The following is a 27840-nucleotide window of genomic DNA, read 5'->3' as shown; positions in this document are numbered from 1 at the left end:
ATATATACCCTTTTCTCGTGGAAAACTTCATTAAATAAGTAAAACAATGTCTGTTTCTCCCAATATGTGGTATTTTCTTTTAAGTGATAAATAACAGACTACAGTGAGAATTTTATGCTCTTTTTCAAAATACTTGATATTATTTTAGATAGTAATGAAGACAAGTCTTATAATACATCACTCATCCCCCCATATTTGGATCCTGAGATATATATTATTCCTTTAATCATACTATGCTAATATGATTGTTGGCAATAAAAGGTGGAGTCATATGTATTCAATTCAATATTAAATGAACTGGACTAATTGAAATTCTCAAAAGCATGTGGTATGTAGTATAGATTTTGCCATTTTCAAAGGGAACAAGAAAGAAGAGAATAACAAAAAGAAAAGTTGATAAGAAAATAGAAAAAAAGAAAATAGAACAAAATGCAAACATCAGAGGGATTTGATTACACTTTAAGCTATATACACAGTTTGTAACAATATGGAGAATAAGAATGTTTCTATAGTATTTGGCACTTTTGTGTTTAGGTGAGCAAGCTGTAATTTCAACTTCCTGTGACTTATGAAGCTTACCATATTTGTCCAGATTAGAAACAGCCTAGAGACAGAAACAGTAAGGGCAAAAAAAAGAGTCAATATATTTATTCTTTTCACACACATGTTATTAGTTAGTTAGTAAACTGGTATCAGGTACAGAAATATGGAAGCAAAAATGAAACAAGGTAGCTATAAGGAAAATGATTAAGACAAGTCTATTAAACCACACATGACACAATCCACAGAAACAATATTGGTAATGATCAAAACACCTTCTTGAAAAACAATAATAAAAAATTTTTATTTATTTATTTATTTTTATTTTTTTTTAAATTAATTTTTATTGGTGTTCAATTTACCAACATACAGAAAAACACCCAGTGCTCATCCCGTCAAGTGTCCACCTCAGTGCCCGTCACCCATTCCCCTCCAACACCCGCCCTCCTCCCCCCTTCCACCACCCCTAGTTCGTTTCCCCGAGTTAGGAGTCTTTATGCTCTGTCTCCCTTCCTGATATTTCCCAACATTTTAAACTTGAATTTCTTTACATTATAACTTCTAATTAAAACATGTTTCTACTCTGGATTTTAAGCAAGGTTTTCTGCAGTGTAACTTTGATATCCTTGTTCCTCAAACTGTAGATCAGGGGATTGAGCATGGGTACTACATTAGTATAAAACACTGAAGAAATTTTTCCCAGGTCCATAGATCCAGAAGAAGAATATTTAAGATACATGAATGCTGCTGATCCAAAAAAAAGGCAAAGAGCAATGATGTGAGAGCTACAGGTACTGAAGGCTTTTGACCTTCCTTGAGCAGATTTGATGTGAAAAATGCTAGTGAGGATAAAGACATAAGAAATCAGAATGGTAAAACTGGGTACTGTTATATTAATTCCCACGACTATCAGAACTACTACCTCATTGACATAGGTGCTGGTGCAAGAGAGTTGGAGGAGAGGAAGGATGTCACACAGGTAATGGTTGATGATATTGACATTGCAGAACGTTAGTCTAAGCATGCACCCTGTGTGGGCAGAGGCTCCGGCAAATCCCATCATATATGCAGCAACAGTTAGCAAGGAGCAGACCTGATGGGACATGGTGACCTTATACAACAATGGATTACAGATGGCCACGTAGCGGTCATAGGCCATTGAGGTCAACATGTAGCATTCTGAGATGACAAAAAAAAGAAAGAAGAACAGTTGAGTCATGCACCCAACATAGGAGATGATATTGTCCTCTGATACAAAGTTCATCAGCATCTTGGGGGTGAAAACAGAAGAGTAACAGAGATCAATGAAGGATAGATTGAAGAGGAAATAGTACATGGGAGTGTGGAGGTGAGAATTGAGACCGATGAGGATGATCAAGCCAAGGTTGCCCACCATGGTGATAATGTAGATCATCAGAAACAGGAAGAAGAGGGGTTGCTGGAGCTCAGGGCGGTCTGTTAATCCCGCAAGAAGGAATTCAGTCACTAAGGAGTCATTTCTAACCAATATTCTCCTCTTTGGAAATCTGTGAGAACAGAAGAAAATCCCATTAATAGAAAACCCAGCTCCCTCCTTACACGCTGTCATTTATGAGAAGACACAGAATTCAAATAAGTTCTCCTTTGCTTCACAGGGTCAGAATGGACTACCACATGCCCCGCAACATTAAAATCGCTCTGTCTTTTGTTGCATGAGCTGCATGTGACAAACAAATGCTCCTGTTTTTACTAGAAGATACAGGGATGAAGTAGCTAGGATGAAGGATACCTGCTGGTGAGCTTCAGCAGTGGGGTGTATCCCCATCATGCCCTCCCACTCATCTGATCCTCCACTTTCTAGTTCCTGCTCATGTTTCCATCATCTTACCAGATACCTCAGTTCCCCTGTGATGATGTTTTTAAAAGGGGGAGAGAGAAAAAGAAAAAATTCTCCTAGGGTATCAACCAATCAGATATTTTGCTTCCTAGAAGGAAGTCTCTCATGGTCTACAGGGTTTCCAGATACCTTACTATCAGAATTCACTAAGTAAATTACTGATAGCACTTACTGAGGACACCTTTGGTAGCCTAAGATTTGCACTTAACCATACACGTGGTTTGTTTCTGCACATTCTCCTTTGTTCCATCTTAGCTGTATAGAAAATGAATAAAGGAAAGTGCATGTGTTTCCTTTGCTTTGTGGGAGAGCATGAAAGAGAAATATAATTTGGATGCCAATGAAGTTAGTTACATGTAAACTTTTCCATATGTATAGTATATTTCAGGGAAAAAAATGTATAGGGAAAAAAAACAAATCTTTTCTTCCTCTGATGTTCCTATTATCTGGACATGTCACTTGGAACCGCTATAGCTCTCCTGCTACCAGACTGAGGATCAAGCCAACACAAGAAGGATGTGCTGAGAATAATGCAGGCAATAGGGTCTGAGTTGCATACTTTTGAGTTTCTTGTTATTAAAAGTAAATACTTTGCACCATTTTTCAGCAACAGGGTGAGAGAAAAATAGAAACTTGCATAACTCACTCTTCTTCCATTGCGCAAACTCAGTGCCAAGACTTTGTGAGTTTCACCCCCATTGTCCTGTAAGAACTCGCTTTTACGATACCAAAACTGAGTAGATATAGGCACAGGATCCTCTTTCTTTATTGGCAAAAGAGTGATAGCATAGATCTCCCAGACTGGATGTTCCAGAAGTCAGACTGAAGAATAGATCAAACTTCTACTTATAAATTTACTAAGAGAATTTGAAGAGAAACCACATAGCTGACATCGGACCCACCATATCATAGAGCACAAGGCTTTTGCTTAAGGCTTATAATTCTTTTAGACCTCATTAGAAATCTAGGTATAGGTTTCCCCTATGATCTTCCCATCATGATAAACTCTACAGGGAAGAAATTGATGTCTGAGTTTACACCTTAATTGTGACAGTAAATTTTAATTTCCCATCAGGGATGATATATTCCCCAGGTTTTACAAGAAAGGATCTTCTGCTTGTATAAAGATGCAAATAAATAGCATCATTGAAAATGTCACTAATTGCCATTCTAGGTAATATAGTAGTTTTAGCAAGAATTTGTGGACATTTCAGTAAAGTTTATTAGGCTCTTTTTAATATTTCGAGAACCTTCAAATAATCATTGTTTATCCATAATTTATAAACATAGAACAAAAGGATACTTTTAATTGATTTCAGAGATTATTGCTTAATGAGAAGTTATTTAATAGAATGACAATCCATTATTCCATAAAACTTTACTTTGGGTTGTTCTCACTCCATGTGTCATGCTTTCAATGTGTTAAAGTTAAATCTATAAGAAAAATCAGGGTTAATAGGCTTCTATTTCTTTTTTTTATTATTTTATTGGAGTTCAATTTGCCAACATATAGCATAACACCCAGTGCTCATCCCGCCAAGTGCCCCCCTCACTGCCCATCATCACCCAGTCACCCCAACCCCCCACCCACTTCCCCTTCCACTATCCCCTGTTCATTTCCCAGAGTTAGGTGTCTCTCATGTTTTGTCACCCTCACTGATATTTTCACTCATTTTCTCTCCTTTCCCTTTATTCCCTTTCACTAATTTTTATATTCCCCAAATGAATGAATGAGACCATATAATTTCAAAAAAAATATGACTTTAGAACTTCACAATATATATTAATTTCTACTTGTGCTTGTGAGAAAGCATCTAAAATTTACCTTTAAATGAGCACAGATTCACAGGTAATTGTAAAAATAATGCATCAATTTCCCCCAGATTCCTACTACAGTGACATTTTCAACAACTGCAGTATAATAGCAAAACCAGGAAACTGACTTTGGTACAATAATGTTAACTTCTTTAGGACTACAGATGCTTAATAGTTTTCAGCAGTTTTACCTGCATTGAGTGTATGCCAGCATACTTTCTTGGAAACCTGGTGAATATATCACTCCTGATGGGAAATTAACACTTACAGTCACTTTTAGGGTGTAAACTCAGACATGTTTCCGTCGTGTGTGTGTGTGTGTGTGTGTGTGTGTGTGTGTGTGTGTGTGTGTGTAGGTCAATGCAATTTGATTCCTTGTATAGATTCATGGGACAAAAGCTACAATTAATATACAGAACTGTTCCATCACCTTATTCTGCCCCTTTGCAGTCATACACATCCCCTTTCACCTGCATCTCTGTCTTCCAGCAACCACTGACCTGTTCTCCTTCTCCACAGTTGATGCCTTTAGAGAACAATAAATGAAATCATATAATATGTAACCTCTGAGTTTAGCTATTTTTAGCTATTATTTATTTGTGTTTTTTTAATTCCATATTTAAAATCAATTTAATTAACATATAGTATGTTATCAGTTTCAGGAATAGAATTTAGTGATTCATCAGTGGCATACAACACTCAGTGCTCATTCCATCAAGTGCTCTCCTTAATGCCCATCACCCAGTTATCCCATTCCCCACTCACGTTCCAGCAACTCAGTTTGTTTCCTAGAGTTCAGCATTTCTTATGGTTTACCTCCCTATCTTCATCTTCTTTTATTTTTCATTCCCTTCTCCTATATTTATCTGTTTTGTTTCTTAAATTCCACATGAGTGAAATCATATGGCATTTGTCTTTCTCTGACTTATTTTGCCTAGCATTAAATGCTCTAGTTCCATTCATGTCATTGCAAATGTCAAGATTTCATTCTTTTGATGACTAATATTCCATTGTATATATACTACATCTTCTTTATCCATTCATCTGCCAATAGACATCTGACTTTAGCTTTTTTTAGGATGCCTTTAAGTCCATCCCAGTTGTTATGTGTATCAATGGTTCATTCCTTTTATTGATGAGTAGTATTCAGTTTTTTATAATTCAAGTTTATTCAACCTTCTGTAGTCATTTAAAATTTGTGTATTAATACAAAAATAAATCTGTCTTATTTATGGGAAGTGTTTCAGAGACAGGATCCAGAAGATCACAGTTGAGACCAATTCAACTAAGAATTCTCTTTAAGCCAACCAGAGTCGAGGTTCTCATTCTTCCTTCTGTAAGAACATAGGCTGGAACACTCAGAATTTAAGTCAGTCTTGTAATTAGTCAAAGACATGGGGAACACAGGGTATACCGGAACATTACTCTTTCTGAAGTGCACATTAGTAGTCACAATCAAATAGTCAAGAAGAGGCATTTGAATATAATGAAATTTCTATTAGCTACAATTTCTTATTCATTCAACCCCAGTATATATATATATATATATATATATTAGAGTTTCAGAGTTACAAACCCATACCCCTGTGGGAAACAAATGTACCAACTAGAGTACAGTGCTTATATACAGGTTTTTTTGCATTTACCCTTGCAATGTACAGTCAAGTAACTGTTTCTGTCACAGAAAAACTTCTAGAGGAAGTCTCGAATAAATGATCTGGTGCTAGATTAGAATCAGAGAGAATATTTATATTTAATATACATATTAAGATACCCAGATACAAAAATATAGATAGATGACTGATAGATAGGTGATAGATAGATAGATAGATGATAGATAGATAGACAAGTGTTTGAATACACACAAATATTTCCTACCTCTCTCCACCAAGACGACCTAGAAACAGTGATACCCTAGTAGCAATGAACACACCAGCACCCTGCTCTTGGTTTCTTAATAACATTCTCTAATAATAAGAACTAGGGCTCCTTGGAGAAGTGATTCATTTGGGGGCTGAACCAGGGAAATCACAAAATGATCCTGTAGCATTGTAAGTATCAGAGTGTAAAGAATTAATTTTTAAAAAAGAAGACACAGACATGGTCAAAAGTTCACAGGCTCCAACCTGAGAGCTGTGAAAGAGTAAAGCTGGATCTATTAGAGGAACAAAATAAATACTGTTGACCCTTTAATCACACAGGCTTGAATATATTGGAAATATTTTTTAGAGATTTTTCTCTAGCTTATTTTATTCTAAGAATGCAATACATAATACATATAATATACAAAATATGCGTTAACTCTTTATTTCATTGATAAGGCTTCCAGGCAAGTTTTGGAGTTGCCTCTAACCCCCCATGTTGCTCAAATATGAGTCATAAGGATATTATTGGATTATAACCCCCAAAATAAATTCAATATCCGTGAATCTACATTGTTACAGGAGAAAAAGACCAAATGTTCCTTGAGAAGAATTTCAAGAATATATGTCTTGATAACTGCTCTCAGGGAAACAGAGCTTAATTCCTCTTCCTTCGACTTAATGACTGGATTGCAAAGGACTGAGTATGAAAAGGGAGAAATATTACATTTTTCTGACAGACACCACCTTATCCAATTGACCAAAGTTAATAACACCAGTGATAAATCATACTGATATCATATAGACTTGATATGACAGATGCCTCACTTTACATTATTCTTCCCGGAACATACAACTCAATCTAATAAGGAAAAAGCATCACGCAAACCCAGATAAGGGTTGGATCCTGAGATTCAAAAGGGTACTGCATAAAGTAAGAACTAGGAACATATTTGAACATGGCTTGAGCTTTGAACTCCCTTGCCTACTTACTACAGATAGCAGTCAAGAGCAGTCAGAAGCATTACTAACTTGACATGTTTGACCTCAACGTCTGTCCAATCATTCTCCAAGCTCTTAAATATGTTGATGCTAGAGTAATCCCTCAGATTTCAGGCTTAAGAAATTGAATTTTTTTAAAATTTCAGTTGACTGACATCTGTTTCCAGCCAAGATGCGAGTATGTCATTGCTCTCTACCCTCTTAAACTAAAAAAATCCTGGACATAACAAACAGCAAGACTCTGAAAGGTAAAAAGAAGGCAGACGGCCATGGAATATGGGGGCTTGGGGAATATAAGTGGTGAATTCCCTGGCTTTTCACATATAACCCCAAGCCACCCGAGACACAGATCTAAAAAACTTTCCTCTAACCAAAGGAATAGAAAAAAGGTAGCCAAGCAGAATACAAAACATTTTTTATAATATTCACCCTCCAACAGCCAAAAATTAAATGAAAACCTGCCCCACAACCCATGTCAGCAGGGCCAAACAGAGAGCTACATCTCCAGTCTCCAGTCTCCAGTCTCTTGGTGGTAACAGAAGGTACCCTGATTCCCTTATAGGGATAAGTCAGAAGGGCCACAAGGAGACTAAATTTCTACCTCTTGTCTGGAAATAGGAAGTGGTAATCTGATGCCTCAACCAGCATGGTGTTACAGGAGTTGAGCAACAATCTGGACTCCACTCCTACTCAGCAGCAATAAACTTGAACAGAATGATGCTTATTGGCACTCTGTATCTCCTGCTAGTACCCCCTTGGTCAGTGGGACCAAGTGAGGAACTAGCTTCCATCCGACCCAGTAGCAATGAAGTAAAACAAGATTGTATAAGACAGTGCTAGTTGTCATACTTAGCCCCACTCCCTACTGCTGTCCATCGGGTCCATCAGGGAGTTAAACATCTACCCCTCACTTAGCAGCAATGAAGTGCCATTAGTAACTACTCCATTTTGACTGAGGAGTCAAAGAACTGAAGTGGGAGTTAAATTTTAAAAATTTAAAAAGAAGTTAAAAAAAGAAAAAGAACTGGCTCCACTTACAACCATGGTGACAAAGACTGAGTGGGAACCTGTCTACCCTCATGAGGCTATCTTAAGTTGTATCAACAACACACACACACACACACACACACACACACACATACACACACACACACAGGAAGTGTCATAGGAGGCCTAGTAGAAAGTCAGGACTTTTAATTACCCAGCATTAGTGAGACCACCCTCACTACAGTGTCAGTGGAGAACATGTGGGAAGCCAGAATTCCCATTCCTTCCCAGCAGTCATGAAGTGTTTCTTCCCTTGAATGTCGACAAAGCCTAAGAAGGGAACATAAACTTATAATTCAACCTGCAGTAATGAGATAATCCTTCCCTTCTCCTACCGGGGCAGTCTTAGGGGAAAACAAAACAAAAACACAGATTACATGGAAGATTTAAATAAGATCCAGAGTATCATACTATAATATTAAGATGGCTAGGTTTCGATCAAAAAACATTTGTCATACCAAGAATCCAGAAGATTATACACTTACAAAAAAGACATTGAGATATCAGAGATGTTATAATTACCTGAAAATCGTGATAAAGATACACCAGTAAACATTATGAACACATTTGAAACAGATTTAAAAAATGCAAAATCTCAGCTAAGAAATAGAAAATCTCAGCAAAGAAATAGAAGAAATAAAGAACAAAAGGGAACTTTTAACTACAATTAGTAAATTAGAGAATGAACTCACCAGTAGAATGGACCAGAATCAATGAACTAGAAGGCAGAAAAAGGGAAACAAGAGACATTACACAATGTGAAGAGCATACAAAAAAGCAACTAGAAAAAAAAATTGAGCAGATTCTCAAAGGCCTGTAACACTATAACCAAAAATATCCAATATTCATGTCATCAGAGTCCTGGAAAGATAAGAGAAGCACGGCTGAAAAAGTGTTTAATTTGGGGGAAGTTTCAAAATTTCCCAAATTTGGCAAAAGACACAAATATACAGATTCTGATATTTGATACGGTATGATATTTGAACATACAGATTCAAATCCACAGAAATCCATGCCAAAACACATCATAATCAAATTTCTAAAAATCAAAAAAACATGTAGCAAAAAAGAAATGATACCTTGAGTCTTCCAGGGGCGCCAGGTGGTCATGGCAGGTGCAGCAGATGGCTCCTCTGGGGAGGCAAGGGTGGCAACAGTCCTCAGATCCAAGGTGACTTTCAGCAGGACATCTGAGGTGGGGAAGCCCCTGGGGCCAGGTTGTCCCAGGCAGCGTGTCGCTGCGGGGGGCTGGAGGCCTGGGTTGTTGAGAGGAGCCACCACTAGGCTGCTCAATGACAACATTCCTATGGGAATGTTGGGGCCCCACAGGAGAGCACATGGCCCCAGTGGCAGTGTCTAGGCTGCCAGAAGTCACAGGGGATGGAATAACACAAGGAGGGTGAGGCCCTTATCTAGAAAAAGAGGCCCAAGCACTGGTTCTCCAAGCAGGATCCAAAATGATGCAGGAAGAGGTGGTGGTCACCATGTACCCAGAACACAAGCAGCAGCAGACTACATAGCACCTCTTCTGAAACTCAGCCACTGCCATGGCCCAGCTCTACAAAGACCAAGTGTATCAGCAGCCTTAACTTTCTCTCTGGGTCGCACCACCATCATCAGCCTCTACAAAGAAGCATGGATACCCATCAGTGAAATTTTGACATTGACATCAGATTGGTGGTCAGCATAGCAATAAGGATGCATTCATTGGCCTAGGTTATAAAGCTCAGAACTGTTGATAGAGATTTCATCAGCTTCCTGTGTGGAAGAGCTCCCCCACCAAGAAACTCTAGAGATACCCCAAGACTGACTAGTGTCCCCCAACTTAGCTACTTCAACAAAAACTACAGTACAGACTGATTTACGACCCTTCTGGAAGCCCTGGCTTTAAGTGGTAAAACTTTTTAACATATTTCAGTGGGAAAGTGATGAAGAGTGTCCCTGTGGACCCACTTTCACATTTAGATTTAGATCCGGGTAGACATTGTCTGGTTTTTGTCTATTATACTATGTGTTCTAGTAATGCTTAAGTAGAATGTAAGCTAAAAACTTACGTGGGTGATTTTTGAGTGTTAGCTAGCCTACCCTAAAAAGAGCAGAAAGTGGTTTAGAAAATTAATTTAAGCTTATTGCTGTCACAAAAACAATTTTGCAACACTGATTAGAATGTATTGCTTTAAAGGAAACAAACAATCCAATCATGAAATGGGCAAAAGACATGAACAGAAATCTCACAGAGGAAGACATAGACATGGCCAACATGCACATGAGAAAATGCTCTGCATCACTTGCCATCAGGGAAATACAAATCAAAACCACAATGAGATACCACCTCACACCAGTGAGAATGGGGAAAATTAACAAGGCAAGAAACCACAAATGTTGGAGAGGATGTGGAGAAAAGGGAACCCTCTTACACGGTTGGTGGGAATGTGAACTGGTGCAGCCACTCTGGAAAACTGTGTGAGGGTTCCTCAAAGAGTTAAAAATAAACCTGCCCTACGACCCAGCAATTGCACTGTTGGGGATTTACCCCAAAGATACCGATGCAGTGAAACGCCAGAATACCTGCACCCCGATGTTTATAGCAGCAATGTCCACAATAGTCAAACTGTGGAAGGAGCCTCGGTGTCCATCGAAAGATGAATGGATAAAGAAGATGTGGTCTATGTATACAATGGAATATTACTCAGCCATTAGAAACGACGAATACCCACCATTTGCTTCGACGTGGATGGAACTGGAGGGTATTATGCTGAGTAAAGTAAGTCAATCGGAAAAGGACAAACAGTGTATGTTCTCATTCATTTGGGGAATATAAAAAATAGTGAAAGGGAATAAAGAGGAAAGGAGAAAAATGCGTGGGAAATATCAGAAAGGGAGACAGAACATGAGAGACTCCTAACTCTGGGAAAAGAACAAGGGGTGGTGGAAAGGGAGGTGGGCAGGGGGTGGGTGTGACTGGGTGATGGGCACTGAGGGAGGCACTTGATGGGATGAGCACTGGGTGTTATGCTATATGTTGGCAAATTAAACTCCAATTAAAAAATACAAATAAAAAATTAAAAATAAAAGAATTTATTGCTTTACACTAATGTACATATTTTCTTACTATTCTGAGTCAATGAGGAAGTTCCCACATCTTAGTAATTCTATTACTTTTATAGTTGCCTGTAGGGCCTGACCAATGACAGGCAAGTAAGGCAGATTAACTGTTGGGTTAATTCTCATGGGAACTCCCTTTGATACTCTACATTATTGAGTGTGCCTATAAAGGGTGAGAGTTGATGGCTCAACTTGGTATGGACAGATGTAAGCATAATTAACTTCCCTTATATCCACTGTCCCTTAGGCCCTTGATTTGATAACCAGGATGGTCAGAGGACAGTCCATCTCCATCTCTTTAGGCCATATATACCATAAAAAGCCATTCTTCACTAAGAGGTTTAAGTATTACTGGAGAAACCTGGGGTAGGTAGTCAACAAGTCTCTAATTGTTTGTTCTTCTCTAATAAAGATTTCCAAATAGAACTGGGAGAGGTACTTCTATTGGACAACATTTAATATTTCTGTAAAAATAAAACAACAAAATAATAATACTTGGTTTAAACCACGATGACAACATTGATGACTAAGGCAGGTGACTAAGAAGATAGAATAATTAGTGAGTTAGGTCACGAGTCCTGTTAAAAGTGAATAATTCTGGACTATAGTATAGGTCATCTAAAACTAAGTATACTGGTTGAAAACACTGGGCTTCTATATCATTGAAGCTTTAATTCGTATAGAGATTCCTATCCTCTTTGGCAGACTTTGGTTCTTTACCTAAAACTCCCAATCTTAATATAGGATTGGAAAATAGTGTTCTTTTTTTCCTCCTGACCATAAGTTTGTTTATGATAAGTTTAAAACACCAAAAAAAAAAAAAAAAACACTTATTGCAAGGAAGTCCCTGAAGTGTGGATGCAGTAATTAAGATTGCTCATTCTTTCTAATATAGTGTGTAGTCATACTACCAGAACTTCAGAAAACTCAGACAAAGAAATATTGAATTGTACCTATTTAATTGTAGGGTCAACATCTTTTATCATTAAGTTTGGAACAAATGACTAGAAGTGTGCAGTGTGCCAGGTGACTTTCTGTGCACAGTTGAGCTGGATGTAATTGTCTCTCTTTAACCATTCTGATTTTCTTCCTTTATTATCAAGATTTATTCCATATTTCTCTTATTAAACTATATTTTTTCTGTATTATACCATACTTTAGAAGATAGTTTTAAGACAAAGAAATGCCACTCCTGCTATAAAATCTTAGTTGCATACATTATAAAAGGCGCCAGCCATACCCTCTAATTGTCATTACATTTGCTTAAATTGACTGTTTAACCTGTGATTTATTATTTAACTTTTGGAATTTTAGTAACAATATAGATTTAGGAAGGAACTTTATAGGTTTGACTTATGTTTAGATTATGAGGGTTTGAAAATCTTTGATTATAAAGCTGTATAGACAAATAGTCTTTAGCTTTAATAAATTTATTAGGTAGAGCCAACCCTGAAAGAGAAAGAGAGACAAATGATATCTAACGTACATATTAAATTTTGTTTTTAAATCATGAATCTCTCATCAGAAACCATGAAAGTTAGAAGGAAATGGAGTAGCATTTCTCAGGTGCTAAAAGAAAAGAACTGTCACCCAGAATCTGATATAGTCAGTGAAAATATTCTTTACAAATGAAGGGGAAATCACAACATTTTCAGATAAAGACAAGTGACGGAATCTGTTGTTAGCATCCTTCCCTTAAAGAATGGCTAGAAGAGGTTCCCTAAACTAGAGGCAAATGATTTTTTAAAAATTGGAACACCAAGAAGTAAGAAAGTATATGCAAAGCAAAAATAAAGGTTTTCCTTATTGCAGTTGGTTTCATTCTCCTCTTGAATTTTCTAAATTACATTTAACAGTTAAAGCAAAAATTATATCATCATCTCATGTGATTCCAAATAATACATAGGAGAAATGTTAGAGATAATTACAACCAAGAGAGGGCAAAAGAACATAAACAAGTGTATACTTCACTTAAACTGCTAACCTATGATATGCATACTTAACTCAATATCTAGAAAATCTATTTTTAAATGCTATCCAAAGAGATAAACATAAAAACACTATAGACAAGTCAAAATGGAATTCTAAAACTAGTTCCAGTAACCAACAGAAAGGCAGGGGGAAAAAAGAACAAAGCAAAAAGAAGAAAAAACAAACAAAAACCAAAAGATAAAATGGCAAGTGTAATCCCAAATTACAATAATTTGTAAATATAAAATGACCTAAACACATCAATTAAAAGTCAGAGATTAGAATCATGAATTTAAAATTTAACGCAATTAAGAGGCACCTGGGTGGCTCAGTCGGTTGAGTGTGAGACTTAGTTTTGGCTCAGGTCGTGATCTCAGTCATGGAATGGAGCCCTGCAATGGGCTCTGTGCTCAGTGTAGAGTCGGCTGGAGATTGTTTCCCTTTCCCTCTCCCTCTGTCTCTGCTCTTCCCCCTGCTTATGCTCTCTGTCTCTGTCTCTCTCTCTCTTTCCCTAAGGTACATAAATAAAATCTTTTTAATATATATATTTATATATATGTGTATCCCAATTAAGTGCTGTCTCCAACATATTAACATATTGACTAAAATAATGACATAAGGAAGTTACAAATAAAAGAATGAAAATAAGTATATCTGTAAATATCAATCAGATGAAAGCAGGAGTGGCTATACTTATCAGATAAAATATACTTCAAAAAAAGAAAATTACCAGAGATAAAGATACACGTATTATATAAGGATAAAAATGTTAATCTACCAAGAACACAAAGCAATCATTAATGTGCTTAAACAAGGAACAGAGCTTAAAATATATGTGAAATAAACTTGACACAACTGAAAGGAGAAATAGACATACACACAATTACAGAGATGTCCATTCTTCTCTCAATAACTGATGGACAAACTAGACCAGAAAACCAGTAGGATATAGAAAAACTCAACAAGACCATCAACCTACAGGATCTAAATGACATTTATAGAATATCTACTCAACAACAAAAGAATATATATTCTTTTCAAGTGTCTGTGGAGCATATACTAAGATTTCTCATTTCCTAGGTCATAAAATTAACATCAACACATTCTCAAAACATGACATCATATAGGTTGTTCTAGAACTACAATGGAATCAAACAAGAAATCAATGACAGAAGGGCGCCTGGGTGGCTCATTCAGTTAAGCATCTGTCTTTGGCTCAGGTCATGATCCCGGGATCCAGGGATGGAGCCCTAAGTCAGGCTCCCTGCTCAGAGGGGAGTCTGCTTCTCCCCTCCTTCTGCCCTTCACCCCACCCCTCCACCCCCACTCACGTTCTCTCTCCCTCTATCAAATAAATAAATAAATAATATTTTTTTAAAAAATCAATGATAGATAACCAGAAAATCTCCAAAGACCTGGAAACTAAATAACATACTTTTAAATGATCCATGGGTCAAAAAGGAAGTCCCAAGGGAATTTGATAAATATATTGTAAACTGGTTTCAGATTAGATATGTAAAGAGCTTAGAAGATGACATTCCTGTCATTACAACAAGAAAAAGTTAGATAAGCTGAGATCAATTACTTTTCTTGGATCCATCAGAGAACTGATGTTGAGAGAATATTGTCACTGTGAAGTACGGAGAGATAGGCTCATCTGGAGAGACACAGCCAAGATCTGTTTACCTGGAGCAACCACTGATACAATAAACTTGTAGATACATGTAAGTGGTGTTTTGGGTGAGTTTCTATGGGTTGAGTGTGGACTATGGTGACAATGAGGATTTTCTGAGAACCACAATTTTAGGAGCACCTCCACACTTTTTGGATTCACCTCCAGCAACACCACCTGGGTTTCATAATGAAGATCTGAGAAAGAACCATCATGGCTCTTGAAGGAGAGGAAAAGACTAATAATAATTATGAAATATTCCCTGCACCTTCACCTTAATGCTCCATGAGAAAAGAACATTATGTATAAGTACTAGACCCACTTATACACTGAGATTTATTCAAATGATTATGAAATGTTCCCATATACCCTATTACCACACCACAAGGAATCTAGTATAATGATGGCTAATTATAGCTAAGAGACTTGCAAGATGCAGACACTCTCCAAAGAGGCCTACTTATCTAAAACACACAAAAAAACAAAGACACTAGAGAAATTTGAAGACTCTGGCCCCTATACTTACTACAAAATTAAACATAGCCAAAATCCTAGCCAGAATGTTCTCACACTAATGGTCATTGACCTGTTGTTAGTACCTGATACAGCATGTCTGTCATGCAACAAAAAATTGTAAGACTTGACCAAACACAAGATAAAAATGCAACTGAAGAGATAATGCAATCCCCAGAACCAGACTCAGATAAGAAGCAGATGTAGAAATTATTAAATAGGAATTTAAAATATCTATATTGAGAATGTTAGGGCCTTAAGGAAAAATAGATAACATGCAAGAGTAGATGGGTAATATGAGCAGAAAGATGGAAACTCTAAGAAAAAATATCAAAAGAAAATGCTAGAAATAAAAGGAACGGTAACATAAATAAAGCTCTTCTGTTGCTCATCAGAACTCAACACAATTTAGAAAGTGAGCCTGGATGGCTCAGTGGTTTAGCGCCGCCTTCAGCCCAGGGTATGATCCTGGAGACCCGGGATCAAGTCCTGCATTGGGCTCCCTGCATGGAGCCTGCTTTTTCTCCCTCTGTCTGTGTCTCTGCCTCTTTCTCTCTGTGTCTCTCATGAATAAATAAATAGAATAAAAAAAGAAAGAAAGTGAGCTGATGACAGGTCAATAGAAAAAGAGTAAAATACAAAACAAAAGAAATAAGAAAACCCCATAATATCCAGTAACTTGATGGAGGGAGACAGAATATCCAATAACTTTGGAAAAGTAATTTGGAAAACTAATTTCAAAAGGGAGAAATACACATAATTGGAATATCAGAAGGATAAGAAAGGGTGGAGCAGAAGAAATTTTTGAAATAACAATGGCCAAGAATTTTCCAAAATAAATATAAATTTTCCAAAATAAATAACAGATATGAAACCACAAATCTAGGAAGCTCAGAGAATGGCAAGCAAAATAAATTATACACACACACACACAAACACACACCCCAAAACACACATAGGCTTATCATATTCCAACTGCAGAAAAATCAAATACAAAGAGAAAAATCTTGCAAGAAGCCAACAGAAAAAAAAGCATTTTCCCTATAGTTTACAGGGATAGGAATTACACAGTGGAACTCTCATCAGAAACTATTCAATCAAGAAAAGAGTGGAATAAAATGTTTAAAAATGTTGAAATTAAAAAAAAAACCCACTCTAGAGTTCTATATCCAACGAAGTTATACTTCCAAAGTGAAATAATGACTTTCTCAAACAAAGTATGAGAATGTATTGCCAGCAAATCTGTCTTGCAAGAACTATTAAAGTTCTACAAGCAAAAGGAAAATAATGCAGGTCAGAAGTTTGAATTAACAGAAAGAAAGAGCACTAGCAAAGGAATAAATGGAAGTAAAATAAAATATTTAATTTTCTTCTTCTTAACTTATCTAAAAGATAACTGTATTTTAAATAATAATAGTTAACAACACATTGGTGACTACAGTGAGGATCAGTGAAATGACTAACAGCAATGGCAGGGAGGAAGAAGTAGAAATAATCTGAGGTAACTAATATAATATATATATCTACTAATTGTACTATACATGAAGTGGTAGAGTGTGTGAAGGTGAACTTAGAGTAATTTAAAATGTGTATTGTAAACTATAGGGAAACCAGTGTAAATATTTTAAAAGAAGTATTTGATAATGCTGAGAGGAAATAAGATGGAATAATATAAAATGTTCCGTTAAATCTGAAGAATAAAAAAGCAGAAAGGAAGAGAAAAAAGAAACGTGTGCACTAGTAGAAAGCAGGTTAGGAACAGATAATAATCCAACTACATTAATAATCACTTTAAATGTGAATGCTCTAGATATACCAATACAAAGACAGAGATTTTCAAAGTCAAAAAACCCCAACTACATGCTGTCTCTAAGAAAGTCATTTTAAACGTAAAGACTTAGGTTAAAAGAAGGATGAAGAAATATATACCATGCTATCACTCAAAAGAAAGCTGGAGTAGCTATCTTAATTTCAGTAGGGAGATATAAGAACAAGGCAGCTTATCAGGGACACTTAATCTTTATTGAAGAGAGTTATGAATTCATAAAGATCACCCAGGCAGAAAAGTCAGTAAGGATAATATCACCTGAACAGCAAATCAACTTGATCTCATTTAAATTTACAAAATTAGGAGATGAAATGGCATCTACCACAGCAGTAAACACATTTTTCTCAAAATCATATAGAACAAGGAATGGGTTTCTCTCTTTCTTCCACCAAAGCGCTAATAAAACCAGCATAGTTTGGATGCCTGGGATCAGCTAAAAACAAAAGGAGAAAGCCAACAGCTTCCTTCAGCCCAGAACTGAGACTGGTTTCTACCCCAGAAGGAAGAGGAGCGGAGCATGCCTCCGGTGTCCTTGTCTATAACCTGGGTTCTAGTAAAATTTGCTCAAAAAGCTTTAACTCTGGACAAACATAAAAATGCTTTCTGACAACTCGATGAACACTATTTTTGATAGTCTTGAAATGCAAAGTGAATTAAAGAGAAGATTCAATTACTGGATACTGTCCATCAATTAGTCATTTAATAAAGCCAATTAGATCTCTAAAATTTACTCAGTTGAGGGGTGCCTGGGTAGCTCAGTCAGCTAAGTGTCCAACTCTTGATTTCGGCTCAAGTCATGATCTCAGAGCTGTGAGACAGAGCCCAGCAACAGGCTCCCCACTGGGTGTGGAGCCAACTTGAGATTCTCTCTCTCTCTCTCTCCCCCTATCCCCCATGCTCACTCACTCTCTCTCTCCCTGTCTATAAATAAATAAATAAATAAATAAATAAATAAATAAATAAATAAAATTTACTTAGCTACATTTTTGCTATTTATACTGTATAGTGTATTTTTATTACTTATAGTATTTAGTAAATACATTCCTGTGTAATAAATTTCATATGTTTAGAAAAAATCTTATATATATTGTTTTGCTGGGGCTACCATAACAAAATATCACAGACTAGGTGGCTTACAGAGCAGAAATGTATTTTCTCACAGTTCTGGAAGCTTGAAGTCCAAGATCAAGGTGTTAGCAAGTTTGAGTTCTTCTGAGGCAACATCCCTTGGCTTACAGATGGCTATCCTTTGCCTATATCCTCACATGGTTTTTTCTCCATTTGCACACATTCGTGCCTTTAATGTCTCTCTGTGTCCAAATTATCTCTTCTAAGACATTAGTCAAGTTGGATTAGGACCCATCCTTCTGACCTCATTTTAATCCCCTCTTTAAAGATTTTATTTCCAAATACAGTCACATTCTGAGGTACTGGAGGGTAAGGTATCAGCACATGAATTTGAGTGACCACAGTTCAGCCCACAACAACCATTATTAACTAAACAAGGTAAAGATAATTTGAGGTTTTACTGAAATTTTAATGTTGCCGTTTGTAAGACATGACATTGGGAGGGGGGGCTTGCATGCTAAGAAAAAAAGACTGCCAACTATATAGTGGCATGATAATCACATGCCACTTAGAATTTCCTTTTTATACTTAATAAAAATATTCTTCTAGCAGTTTCTAGACGTTACAAAGAATTCAGCAATCCACCCTGTCTTCAGTTACATTGCTTTTCATGTTATGATGTTCTTTTGCATGTGTCTCAGTAATGAAATATGATCCAGCTTCATTGACTTGTGGGTATCTTACTTTCTTAGGGCCTATAAAACTCTTTTGCTATTGTTTTACAATAAATAAATAGAAAAGACAGATGGATGAATGGATAAATGAAATTGTGGCCATTCCACCAATGAAGTCTAATTACTTCACTATTTTCTAATTTACACCCACTGCTCCTGTTTCCATATATTTCTGATCCTTCTGCATACATGATAACTTACACTCAGTACTATATAATAATGATAATGTAACTTAAATTATAGTTATAAACACTATAGAATTAAATTTTTATATAAAATATATATTTAAAACTGAAGAATTTTAAATGGCAATTAACCCCATACATGTGTTACCAATTCTAACACAGTTGCAATGACAACACCATGAATAGCTGTGATCAAATTTGCACATGCATGAGCAATGACTACTACATCACAACTGCCACAAGCCAACAACAAAGGTAAGACAGTACTGATAAGATGCATACTAATTTCAGGGAAGTTACATAAAAAGATGTGTACATCTTAGATTTATTGGATTATGATTTTTAAAACATGAAAACTATGTAGCATCTTTTAAACATTTCATTTAATCTGCAACAGAGCACTTTGAAATATTAGCCATGAAGAAACTAAGGCTGAGAGAGCTAGAATACAACAAATCACAAATAACTGGAGCCAAGCCTGATTACGTGGTTCTAAATTCAACAGTCTTTCTATTTTGGGACGTTTGTATCTAGTCGGTGAAAAGACAAGATCAAGGGTATTTCCATCTAATTCACACTCCTGTTTTAGCTGACATCCTGCAGGCTTTGGTTCATCTTCTTTAAGCAAGCAAAATTAGCAGGAGAGAAATCCCTCATGCAGGAAATGGCAATCTGGTGTTATTGAAGGTATACAGCTTCATGGGTTTCACTAGAAATCAGTCAGGGAAACCTGAACTTTTCTCCAGAGTTATTTAGAAATAATGGACAGGGCCCCCCAAGAAGAGGGGAAAGCAGATGTAAGGTCTTTTGTGTGATTAACATCACATGGATTTTTACAGCACTAAGATAATATCCACTTTTTTCAAGGCTTGCACAACCCTGATTCTCTATCCTCATTTCCTAATTCTTTTACTACGTACTACATATACTTCCTAATACTTACACTTATACCCCTATGTTCCAGTCACACTGGCCTGTTTTTCTGTGCCTCAAGCTCACCTGTATGATTACTTGCCAAAATTCCCTTGGCCTGGAATGCTCTACATATGGCTATTCTTCTTGTCAGTGAGATCTCAGCTGAAGTGTCACCTCTTCAGAAAAGCCCTTCCACCCAATCTAAGGTAATCACACAGTTACTCTCTGTACCATTACCTTAACTTAAGTCTCTGCAAAGCAGGGGCGCCTGGCTCAGTTGGTTAGGCATCCAACTCATGATTTCGGCTCAGGTTATGATCTCAGGGTCATGAGATCAAGCCCAACAGTGTGGAGCTTGCTTGATATTCTCTCTTCTCCCTCTGCCTCTCTACACTCACACTCTCTCGCTCTTAAAAAAAAAAAAAAAGACTCTGCAAAGCATTTTTCTGATCTTTTCACACGTGCTCATCTGTCTCCTCTTCCTGCCCATGTGCACCCCAGCTCCACCTTCCTGTAGACTATGAACCCTATGAGAGTGCATACATTGTCTCTCTTATTCACCACTGTATCTTTTGATGTTTAAAAACAGCATCTGGTACAGGATAGGTGTTTCTATTTGTTAATTAAGTAAACTGTATCTTTTGTAGCATAAGAACTTGAGACAAAAGGGATAATGAAAACAATAAAGGGAAGATGCTGAGTGCTAATGAATTAGAGCTGTGGGGATCCCTGGGTGGCGCAGCGGTTTAGCGCCTGTCTTTGGCCCAGGGCCCGATCCTGGAGACCCGGGATCGAGTCCCACGTCAGGCTCCCTGCATGGAGCCTGCCTGTGTCTCTGCCTCTCTCTCTCTCTCTCTCTCTGTGACTATCATAAATAAATTAAATTTTTTTAAAAATAAAATAAAATAAATGAATTAGAGCTGTGAAAGCCCATTACAGCAAAGAACAAATATTCCTCTGTTAATAATTGGTAAATATTCCTAGTAAAATTCTTCCCATTGAAGACATAGCAAGTCCTATTTCCTGTCTTAAAGTGCAAGAGGTAAAATCCAGTGTAGATTCCCTTCATTCTTCATGGCTCTAAAAGGTTATCTCAGTTTCCTGTCCTTAGGAACAGGAACCAGACGGAAATCTTGCTTTACCACATTCCCTTGAGACTAAAGTGAAAAGAGACCAGAGACCAGAGTGACAGGAGCATATACCTATTCTTACCTCCTTTGAGGAGATAAAAGAATCTCCTGAAACAAAAGCCCCTACAACACTCAAAAAAACCTCCTTCAGTTCCTCAAACTCAATGGTCTTTCAGGGAAGGTTTATTGAATGAATAAATAAATGGCCAAATCTAAAGTCCACCAAAGTCCATGTAACCATTAACAAAGTTTCGTAGGAATTCCAGACATGCCTCCGTCAAAAAAATCTCACAATTTGCCATTTCTGGATTTACCTCCATTCAACCTTTTATACTTAAAACTTTATAACTTCTGAAAATAAGCTGGAGAATGACAAATGAACTCCTTTTTACCTTCTATGAAAAGATAAAGCACTGATCCTTGATCCTCTTCTTCCTTATATTGTTTGTGTAAAGTGACTTATAAATAATTAATTTACCCTATTATTTGAATCATTTGCATTTCTATTTTGACTCCTTACACTATGTACCCTTGCTAGGATTTGGAATCCATTTATGAGAACACCCTTTTCTTCAAAGTCTTAATCAGTGCAATTTTAACATCTTTGTTCCTTAAACTGTAGATAAAAGGATTCATCATTGGCCCCACGATGGTATAAAAAACTGTGGATACTTTATCTCGATCCAGGGACCCAGCAGGAGAAGGCTTAAGGTACATGAATGCCGATGCTCCAAAGAAGAGAGAAACAGTAACTATGTGAGAGCTGCAGGTACTGAAGGCTTTGGACCTGCCCTCTGTAGAACGGATATGGAATATGTTGGAGAGGATCAAGGTGTAAGAAATGGAGATAGTGAGACTGGGCACTATTACATTGATGCCCACCACAATGAAAACCACCACCTCATTGATGTAGGTGCTCGTGCAAGAGAGCTGGAGAAGAGGAGGTATGTCACACATGTAATGATTGATGATGTTGCCATCACAGAAGCTGAGTCTCAGCATACATCCGGTGTGGGCAATGGCACCCACAAACCCCATCCCATATGTTCCTGCCATGAACATGAGGCAGACCTGATGGGACATGATGGCCTTGTAGAGCAGGGGCTTACAGATGGCCACATACCGGTCATAGGCCATTGATGTCAAAATACAGCACTCACTGATAACAAAGAAAGCGAAGAAACAGAGCTGTGTCATGCACTCTGGATAAGAGATGATGTTCTGTTTTACAAAACCCATCAGCATTCTAGGGATTATGACAGACGAGTAGCAGAAATCAATGAAGGAAAGGTTGAAGAGAAAGTAGTACATGGGAGTGTGCAGGTGAGAGTTCAGCCCAATCAGAAGAATCAAGCCCATGTTCCCCACCATGGTGACCACATAGAATCCTAAGAAAATGAAGAAGAGAGGCAGCTGGAGTTCTGGCTGTTGTGTTAAACCCAGCAGGATAAACTCGGTCACTGAAGAGTCATTTCCTATGGCCATTCTTCCCTAGGGCGTATCTGTGAGAACAGGACAAACGGTGACATTAAAATGAGTACCCAGCTGTCTCTCCCTAATTCCTCCATAATGAGACTGAGACCCAGAATGAAAGAATGAACTCAAACCCACCCTGCTGTGTGCCTTTGTCACCTCCACTGTATAAAGGCTGCACATCTGTTTAAAGATGTATATCAAAAAGCCATAAAAGGCAATTTCCATAGGGATAAAATTCAGGAACTCTGTTGTAGCGTGACTCTGCAGCATCCCTACTGCACTTATGCTTTGACAGTCCACTCCCACCTCAGAGACAACTGCCATCTCAACAGAAGATGTACCATTTCAAAGAGTCTATGGCTCTCATAGAAAATATTTGGAAAAAGAATAGCAGGACAGAAAAAATCCAACACTCACCCTTCTGCATCTAAACTTCAGTACTGGAGTTTGGCTCTGACGAATTTCAGGGAGTGAAAACAGAAAAGAGAGATTTTTTGTTTTCAGTGAGTTTTGGACTAAAGATGCCAGAGCACAGACCTCAGTACCACAGACTCTGAGGAGCCATGAGTTACGGATCATAATTACTGATGATGATGGTTTTGCCCAGTGTCCTTTCCAACTAGAGGGTAGTTGCTGGTGCAACTGCTGGTGCGATATCATCTGCTGGTGCCAGAAGATCCATCTGCTAATATGACCCAAGAGGTTTTCATGAGTGGGGAAATCCTAGGGACCTGATTAAAAGTTGGAAGGCCTATGTTTTCCCCAGAGATCAGGGTTTGCAGTGGAAAACAATTTTTACCTAGTCTACATTTACAACTCAGTTCATGATAATAACATTGACCATTGGAAATGTATCTTTTTTTTTTATTTTTATTTATTTATGATAGGCACACAGTGAGAGAGAGAGAAAGGCAGAGACACAGGCAGAGGGAGAAGCACGCTCCATGCACCAGGAGCCCGACGTGGGATTCAATCCCGGGCCTCCAGGATCGTGCCCTGGGCCAAAGGCAGGCGCTAAACCACTGCGCCACCCAGGGATCCCCAAAATGTATCATTTTATACACATTTTAATTTCCTACCAAATGGGGTACATTCTCAAATAGAAAAATATGATGATCTTTCCTGCATCCACAATGGTTTCTTTCTAGCCCCTATCACTATATGAAATACTACACATTTATTCATTTATTGTATGTTCCCACCACATATAAACATACACTCATGTACCTGCTTACATTTAAATCTAAGCTCTAAATGTGCCTATTTTCTTCAGTGCTATCCCCATAGCATCTTAGAGCAATACTTGGCATGGACAGTAATATTCTATAAATATTTATATAAAGAAGAATAGATGAGGATCCTTTTCCCATCTTGCCTGGAACTTATATTGGATACTACAACAGAATTCCTTTGCCACACAGGCAAAGGCTTATGTAGTGCCAATGTTTTTTCTGTGTAGACCTGAATGTGGGCTGGAAAAAAAAACCTCAGTACCAAATGTAAAGGACACTGCTGAATTCTTAGATACCATCCAGATCAGAGCTACTGAGCTCAAAGAAAGAATGTAATTCTCCTTCTCCCTGAATGTCACATAGAGGACATAGCTTTCCAGGCTCTCCAAGAGGTCCCAGTGTCCCCCCCCCTCACCACCACCACCACCCCTCTCTGGATTGCAGCATGAAGTCAGATCAAAAGTCAGATTTGGATGAGTATAGGAAGCTTTCAAATGCCAAAATCAAGGTCAGCTTATTATAAGAGGTCATTAAGCCACTTAAGATTTTTTTTCCTACTTTGGCTCAGGATAGAAATAATCAAAGTGCAGACTTGGAAGGATGAATATGGCGGAAACCAGCAGGATGCACTGGTATAAAAGAGACTGGAGGCAGGATGAGCTGTAAGAGGCAATTATAATGCAATGTTATTATAAACAAATATATAATAAATAAATGAATAATAAATATAATGCAAAAGATGTTGTAAGGAAAGATTCATCAGGACTTCTCACAAAGGGGATGAAAACAGACAAGAAATCCCCAAAGATACTAGCATTAGGTATTTGGATAAACTATGGTGTTACTATAAGTAGAGAATTCAGGAAGAGTAGAAATATTCATAAAACATATATATTCAGTTTTAAACACGGTGGACTTGAGTTGCCAACTGGACCTCCAAGTAGAATTATACAGCCTACTTAAGGCTAAATAAAGTTTAAATCGAAGACCAGAATATGAAAAAAAAAAGATTTGGAGATTATTTCTATAAAGGTTAAAGCCATGACTTTAAGTGAACGCAATGAGAGAGAGAGTAAAGAGAAAAAGAGCAGAGGTCAAGAAAAATATTTGGGAAATCCCTCGTATGGGTGTTACACTTAGGATAATTTAAAACCCAACCATTACTAAAATGGGTTCTTATTATCATTCTCAGACTCCTCAAAATTACAAGGGTACTAAACATTCCTCAGAGCAAATTTGAAATATATCCCACAAGATAGACATTCCTTGGGCTGCAGCAGTGGTGAGGACCTTGGAGATTCATTAAAACATGTGTTTCCTATGGAAATGTTAAGAACTCTTATTTAGGTGATGTAAGAACCAGAAACACTCCCTCTGAGTTCATATTATATCAAATCATATTGCAGAAAGAGTTTATGCCAAGATTTTAAGCAAGATTTAAAAGTCATTCTTTCACCTTTAATACAACCAATATTAATGTCTGCAAATACAGAATGAGTGCAGAGAGACACTGAGCTTATTCTTACATAGCAAAACTATCCCATTCATTTCCTTTGTTCCATCTACATAACAGTCACCTTAGCCTAATTCAATTATATCAAAGTATATGAAGTGGTCATCCTTTTCATGATATACCAAACCATCTCTTTTTTTTAATAATAAATTTATTTTTTATTGGTGTTCAATTTACCAACATACAGAATAACACCCAGTGCTCATCCCATCAAGTGCCCCCCCTCAGTGCCCGTCACCCATTCACCCCCACCCCCCGCCCTCTTCCCCTTCCACCACCCCTAGTTCGTTTCCCAGAGTTAGGAGTCTTTATGTTCTGTCTCCCTTTCTGATATTTCCCACACTTTTCTTCTCCCTTCCCTTATATTCCCTTTCACTATTATTTATATTCCCCAAATGAATGAGAACATACAATGTTTGTCCTTCTCCGATTGACTTACTTCACCAGCATACCTTCCAGTTCCGTCCACGTTGAAGCAAATGGTGGGTATTTGTCATTTCTAATGGCTGAGGAATATTCCATTGTATACATAGACCACATCTTCTTTATCCATTCATCTTTCGATGGACACCGAGGCTCCTTCCACAGACCAAACCATTTCTTAACTCCTTTGTAAGCAACTCAAGCCCAGCATGTTCTAATAGGTCAAAGTTAGTGATGATAATTTAAGCCGTTGAGTACATTATCATGAAGATGCAGAAAAGGAAAACTTATTTTTAACTAAATAGATTTTTAATTTGTAGGATTATGTCACACTGAGCTAACATGCTATAAACACCCAGAAACATTAGCTAATATCTCTTTAAATGTAAATATATACCTGAGGTAGTAAAAAGAAAATTAAATCTTCAAGTTCTAGGAGGGAAAAGGGAAACCAGAATCTAATTCAATAAATCTGAAGTGGGGTACTAGACTTTGTACTTCTAATAACTTCCCAGCTAATGCAGAAGCTGCTATTCAGATGACTATATCTTGAGGAGAAAAACCTTAGGTCATCCAGTGTTTAGACTGTGGCAGGTGTCTGCAGCTTATCACAGTTTTTTTCACAGGTGAATGCCTGTTTCAGTACAGACAGAGCAACATGGTTCTGAGTCTCAATAAAGGTGCATGGGCTTCAAAAAAGGGAATAAAGCAAAAACCCAAGAAAACTTTAAGAAACAAAAGGGCAGTGGAAACAGCGAGAGGTTTGGGGAAAAGGGTCAGCTAAATGCCAGGTAATCTGAGCAGATACCCCCTACACAGACCCTGACAGCCTGGAATGAAAGCAAATGAACAACTACTATATCTATGAACAAGAATAAATACCAAACATGATTCTGAATTAAAAATTCAAAAGGAAAAAAATTCAAAAGGCCAGGCACAGTATGAAAACATAAATTTTTAAATATATAAAACTACTCTAATTGTAAATTATTGGTACATATATAGGTAGTAAAATTATAAAAACTGTATTCTGAAGTGAAAAGTTTTCTCTTCTACCTCGTAAGGTCTTCCAGCTGGGTCTAAGAATTAAACTGTCTTAAGACAGATTAATAGGGAAAAACATACACCTTTTAATTATTTTTTACATGTGCATGGGAGCCTTCATGAGAAAAGTGAAGAGCAAAAGAAACTGCTTAGAGCCAAATGCTTATGATGCTAAGTTGGACAAAGAATAGCAAATTATGGAAACATGACAAGGCAAAAAGACTTTAGCAAGGATAGCAAATTGTGGAGAAGCAACTAGAAAAATAAGGTTTAATGAGGTTTATTTGTACAGATTTCTCAGTCTTGACTCTCCCATCACTGGTGATAATTTTTGCCTCGTGATAGAGGGAGAACATCTTTTGGATAAAGTTTGTAGTATAATTTTTTTCTGAGGAGAGGCATTGCTGCACCCTCCAACATGTCATGTTTTTAATATTTTTTTAGATCTTATTTTTAAAAAGTTTTCTATTTACAGAAAAATCAACACGATACTAAGTTCTCATATATCCTTCTGCACACAGCCCTAATATTAACATTTTACAATCATACAGCACATTCATTATAATAAATGAACCATTTTACTTATTTTTTATTTATTTAATTAGATTTGGCTTTTGCCTAACGTTTTTCTTTCCAGGATCTCATATTACACTCATTTGTCATGTCTCTTTAGGCTCCTGTTGGCTGTGACCATTTCTCACACTTCCCTTGTTTTTGATGACCTTACAGTTTTGAAGAGTAGTTCTCAGGTATATTATAAGGTGTCCCTCTATTGGAATTTGATGACTTTGTAATGACTACAGTGAGGTTATGGGCTTGGGAGAAGCAGGTCACAGAGGTAATGCCATTTTCACCACACTATATCAAGAATCTGTACTATCTTTATGAT

General features: G+C 37.2%; 2 protein-coding genes across 2 annotated transcripts; both read right to left on the bottom strand.

Annotated features, from left to right (window-relative positions):
* Nucleotides 1-1105: 1105 nt before the first annotated feature.
* On the bottom strand, nt 1106-3073 carry LOC112920137 (olfactory receptor 8B3-like). The gene is made up of 2 exons (XM_025998791.1): nt 3063-3073; nt 1106-2066 (listed from the first exon to the last, which is right to left on the bottom strand). The coding sequence occupies exons 1-2, from the start codon at nt 3071-3073 to the stop codon at nt 1106-1108; spliced, it is 972 nt and encodes a 323-aa protein (XP_025854576.1).
* Nucleotides 3074-21815: 18742 nt separating this feature from the next.
* On the bottom strand, nt 21816-22748 carry LOC112920180 (olfactory receptor 8B8-like). The gene has a single exon (XM_025998829.2). The coding sequence runs from the start codon at nt 22746-22748 to the stop codon at nt 21816-21818; it is 933 nt and encodes a 310-aa protein (XP_025854614.2).
* Between the last annotated feature and the right edge of the window lie 5092 nt (nt 22749-27840).

The sequence above is a fragment of the Vulpes vulpes genome, chromosome 12 (assembly GCF_048418805.1).
Source record: "Vulpes vulpes isolate BD-2025 chromosome 12, VulVul3, whole genome shotgun sequence".
NCBI classification, from domain to species: Eukaryota; Metazoa; Chordata; class Mammalia; order Carnivora; family Canidae; genus Vulpes; species Vulpes vulpes.
Note: the sequence above shows the minus strand (reverse complement) of the source record. Positions and strands in the feature narration are given on the sequence as shown.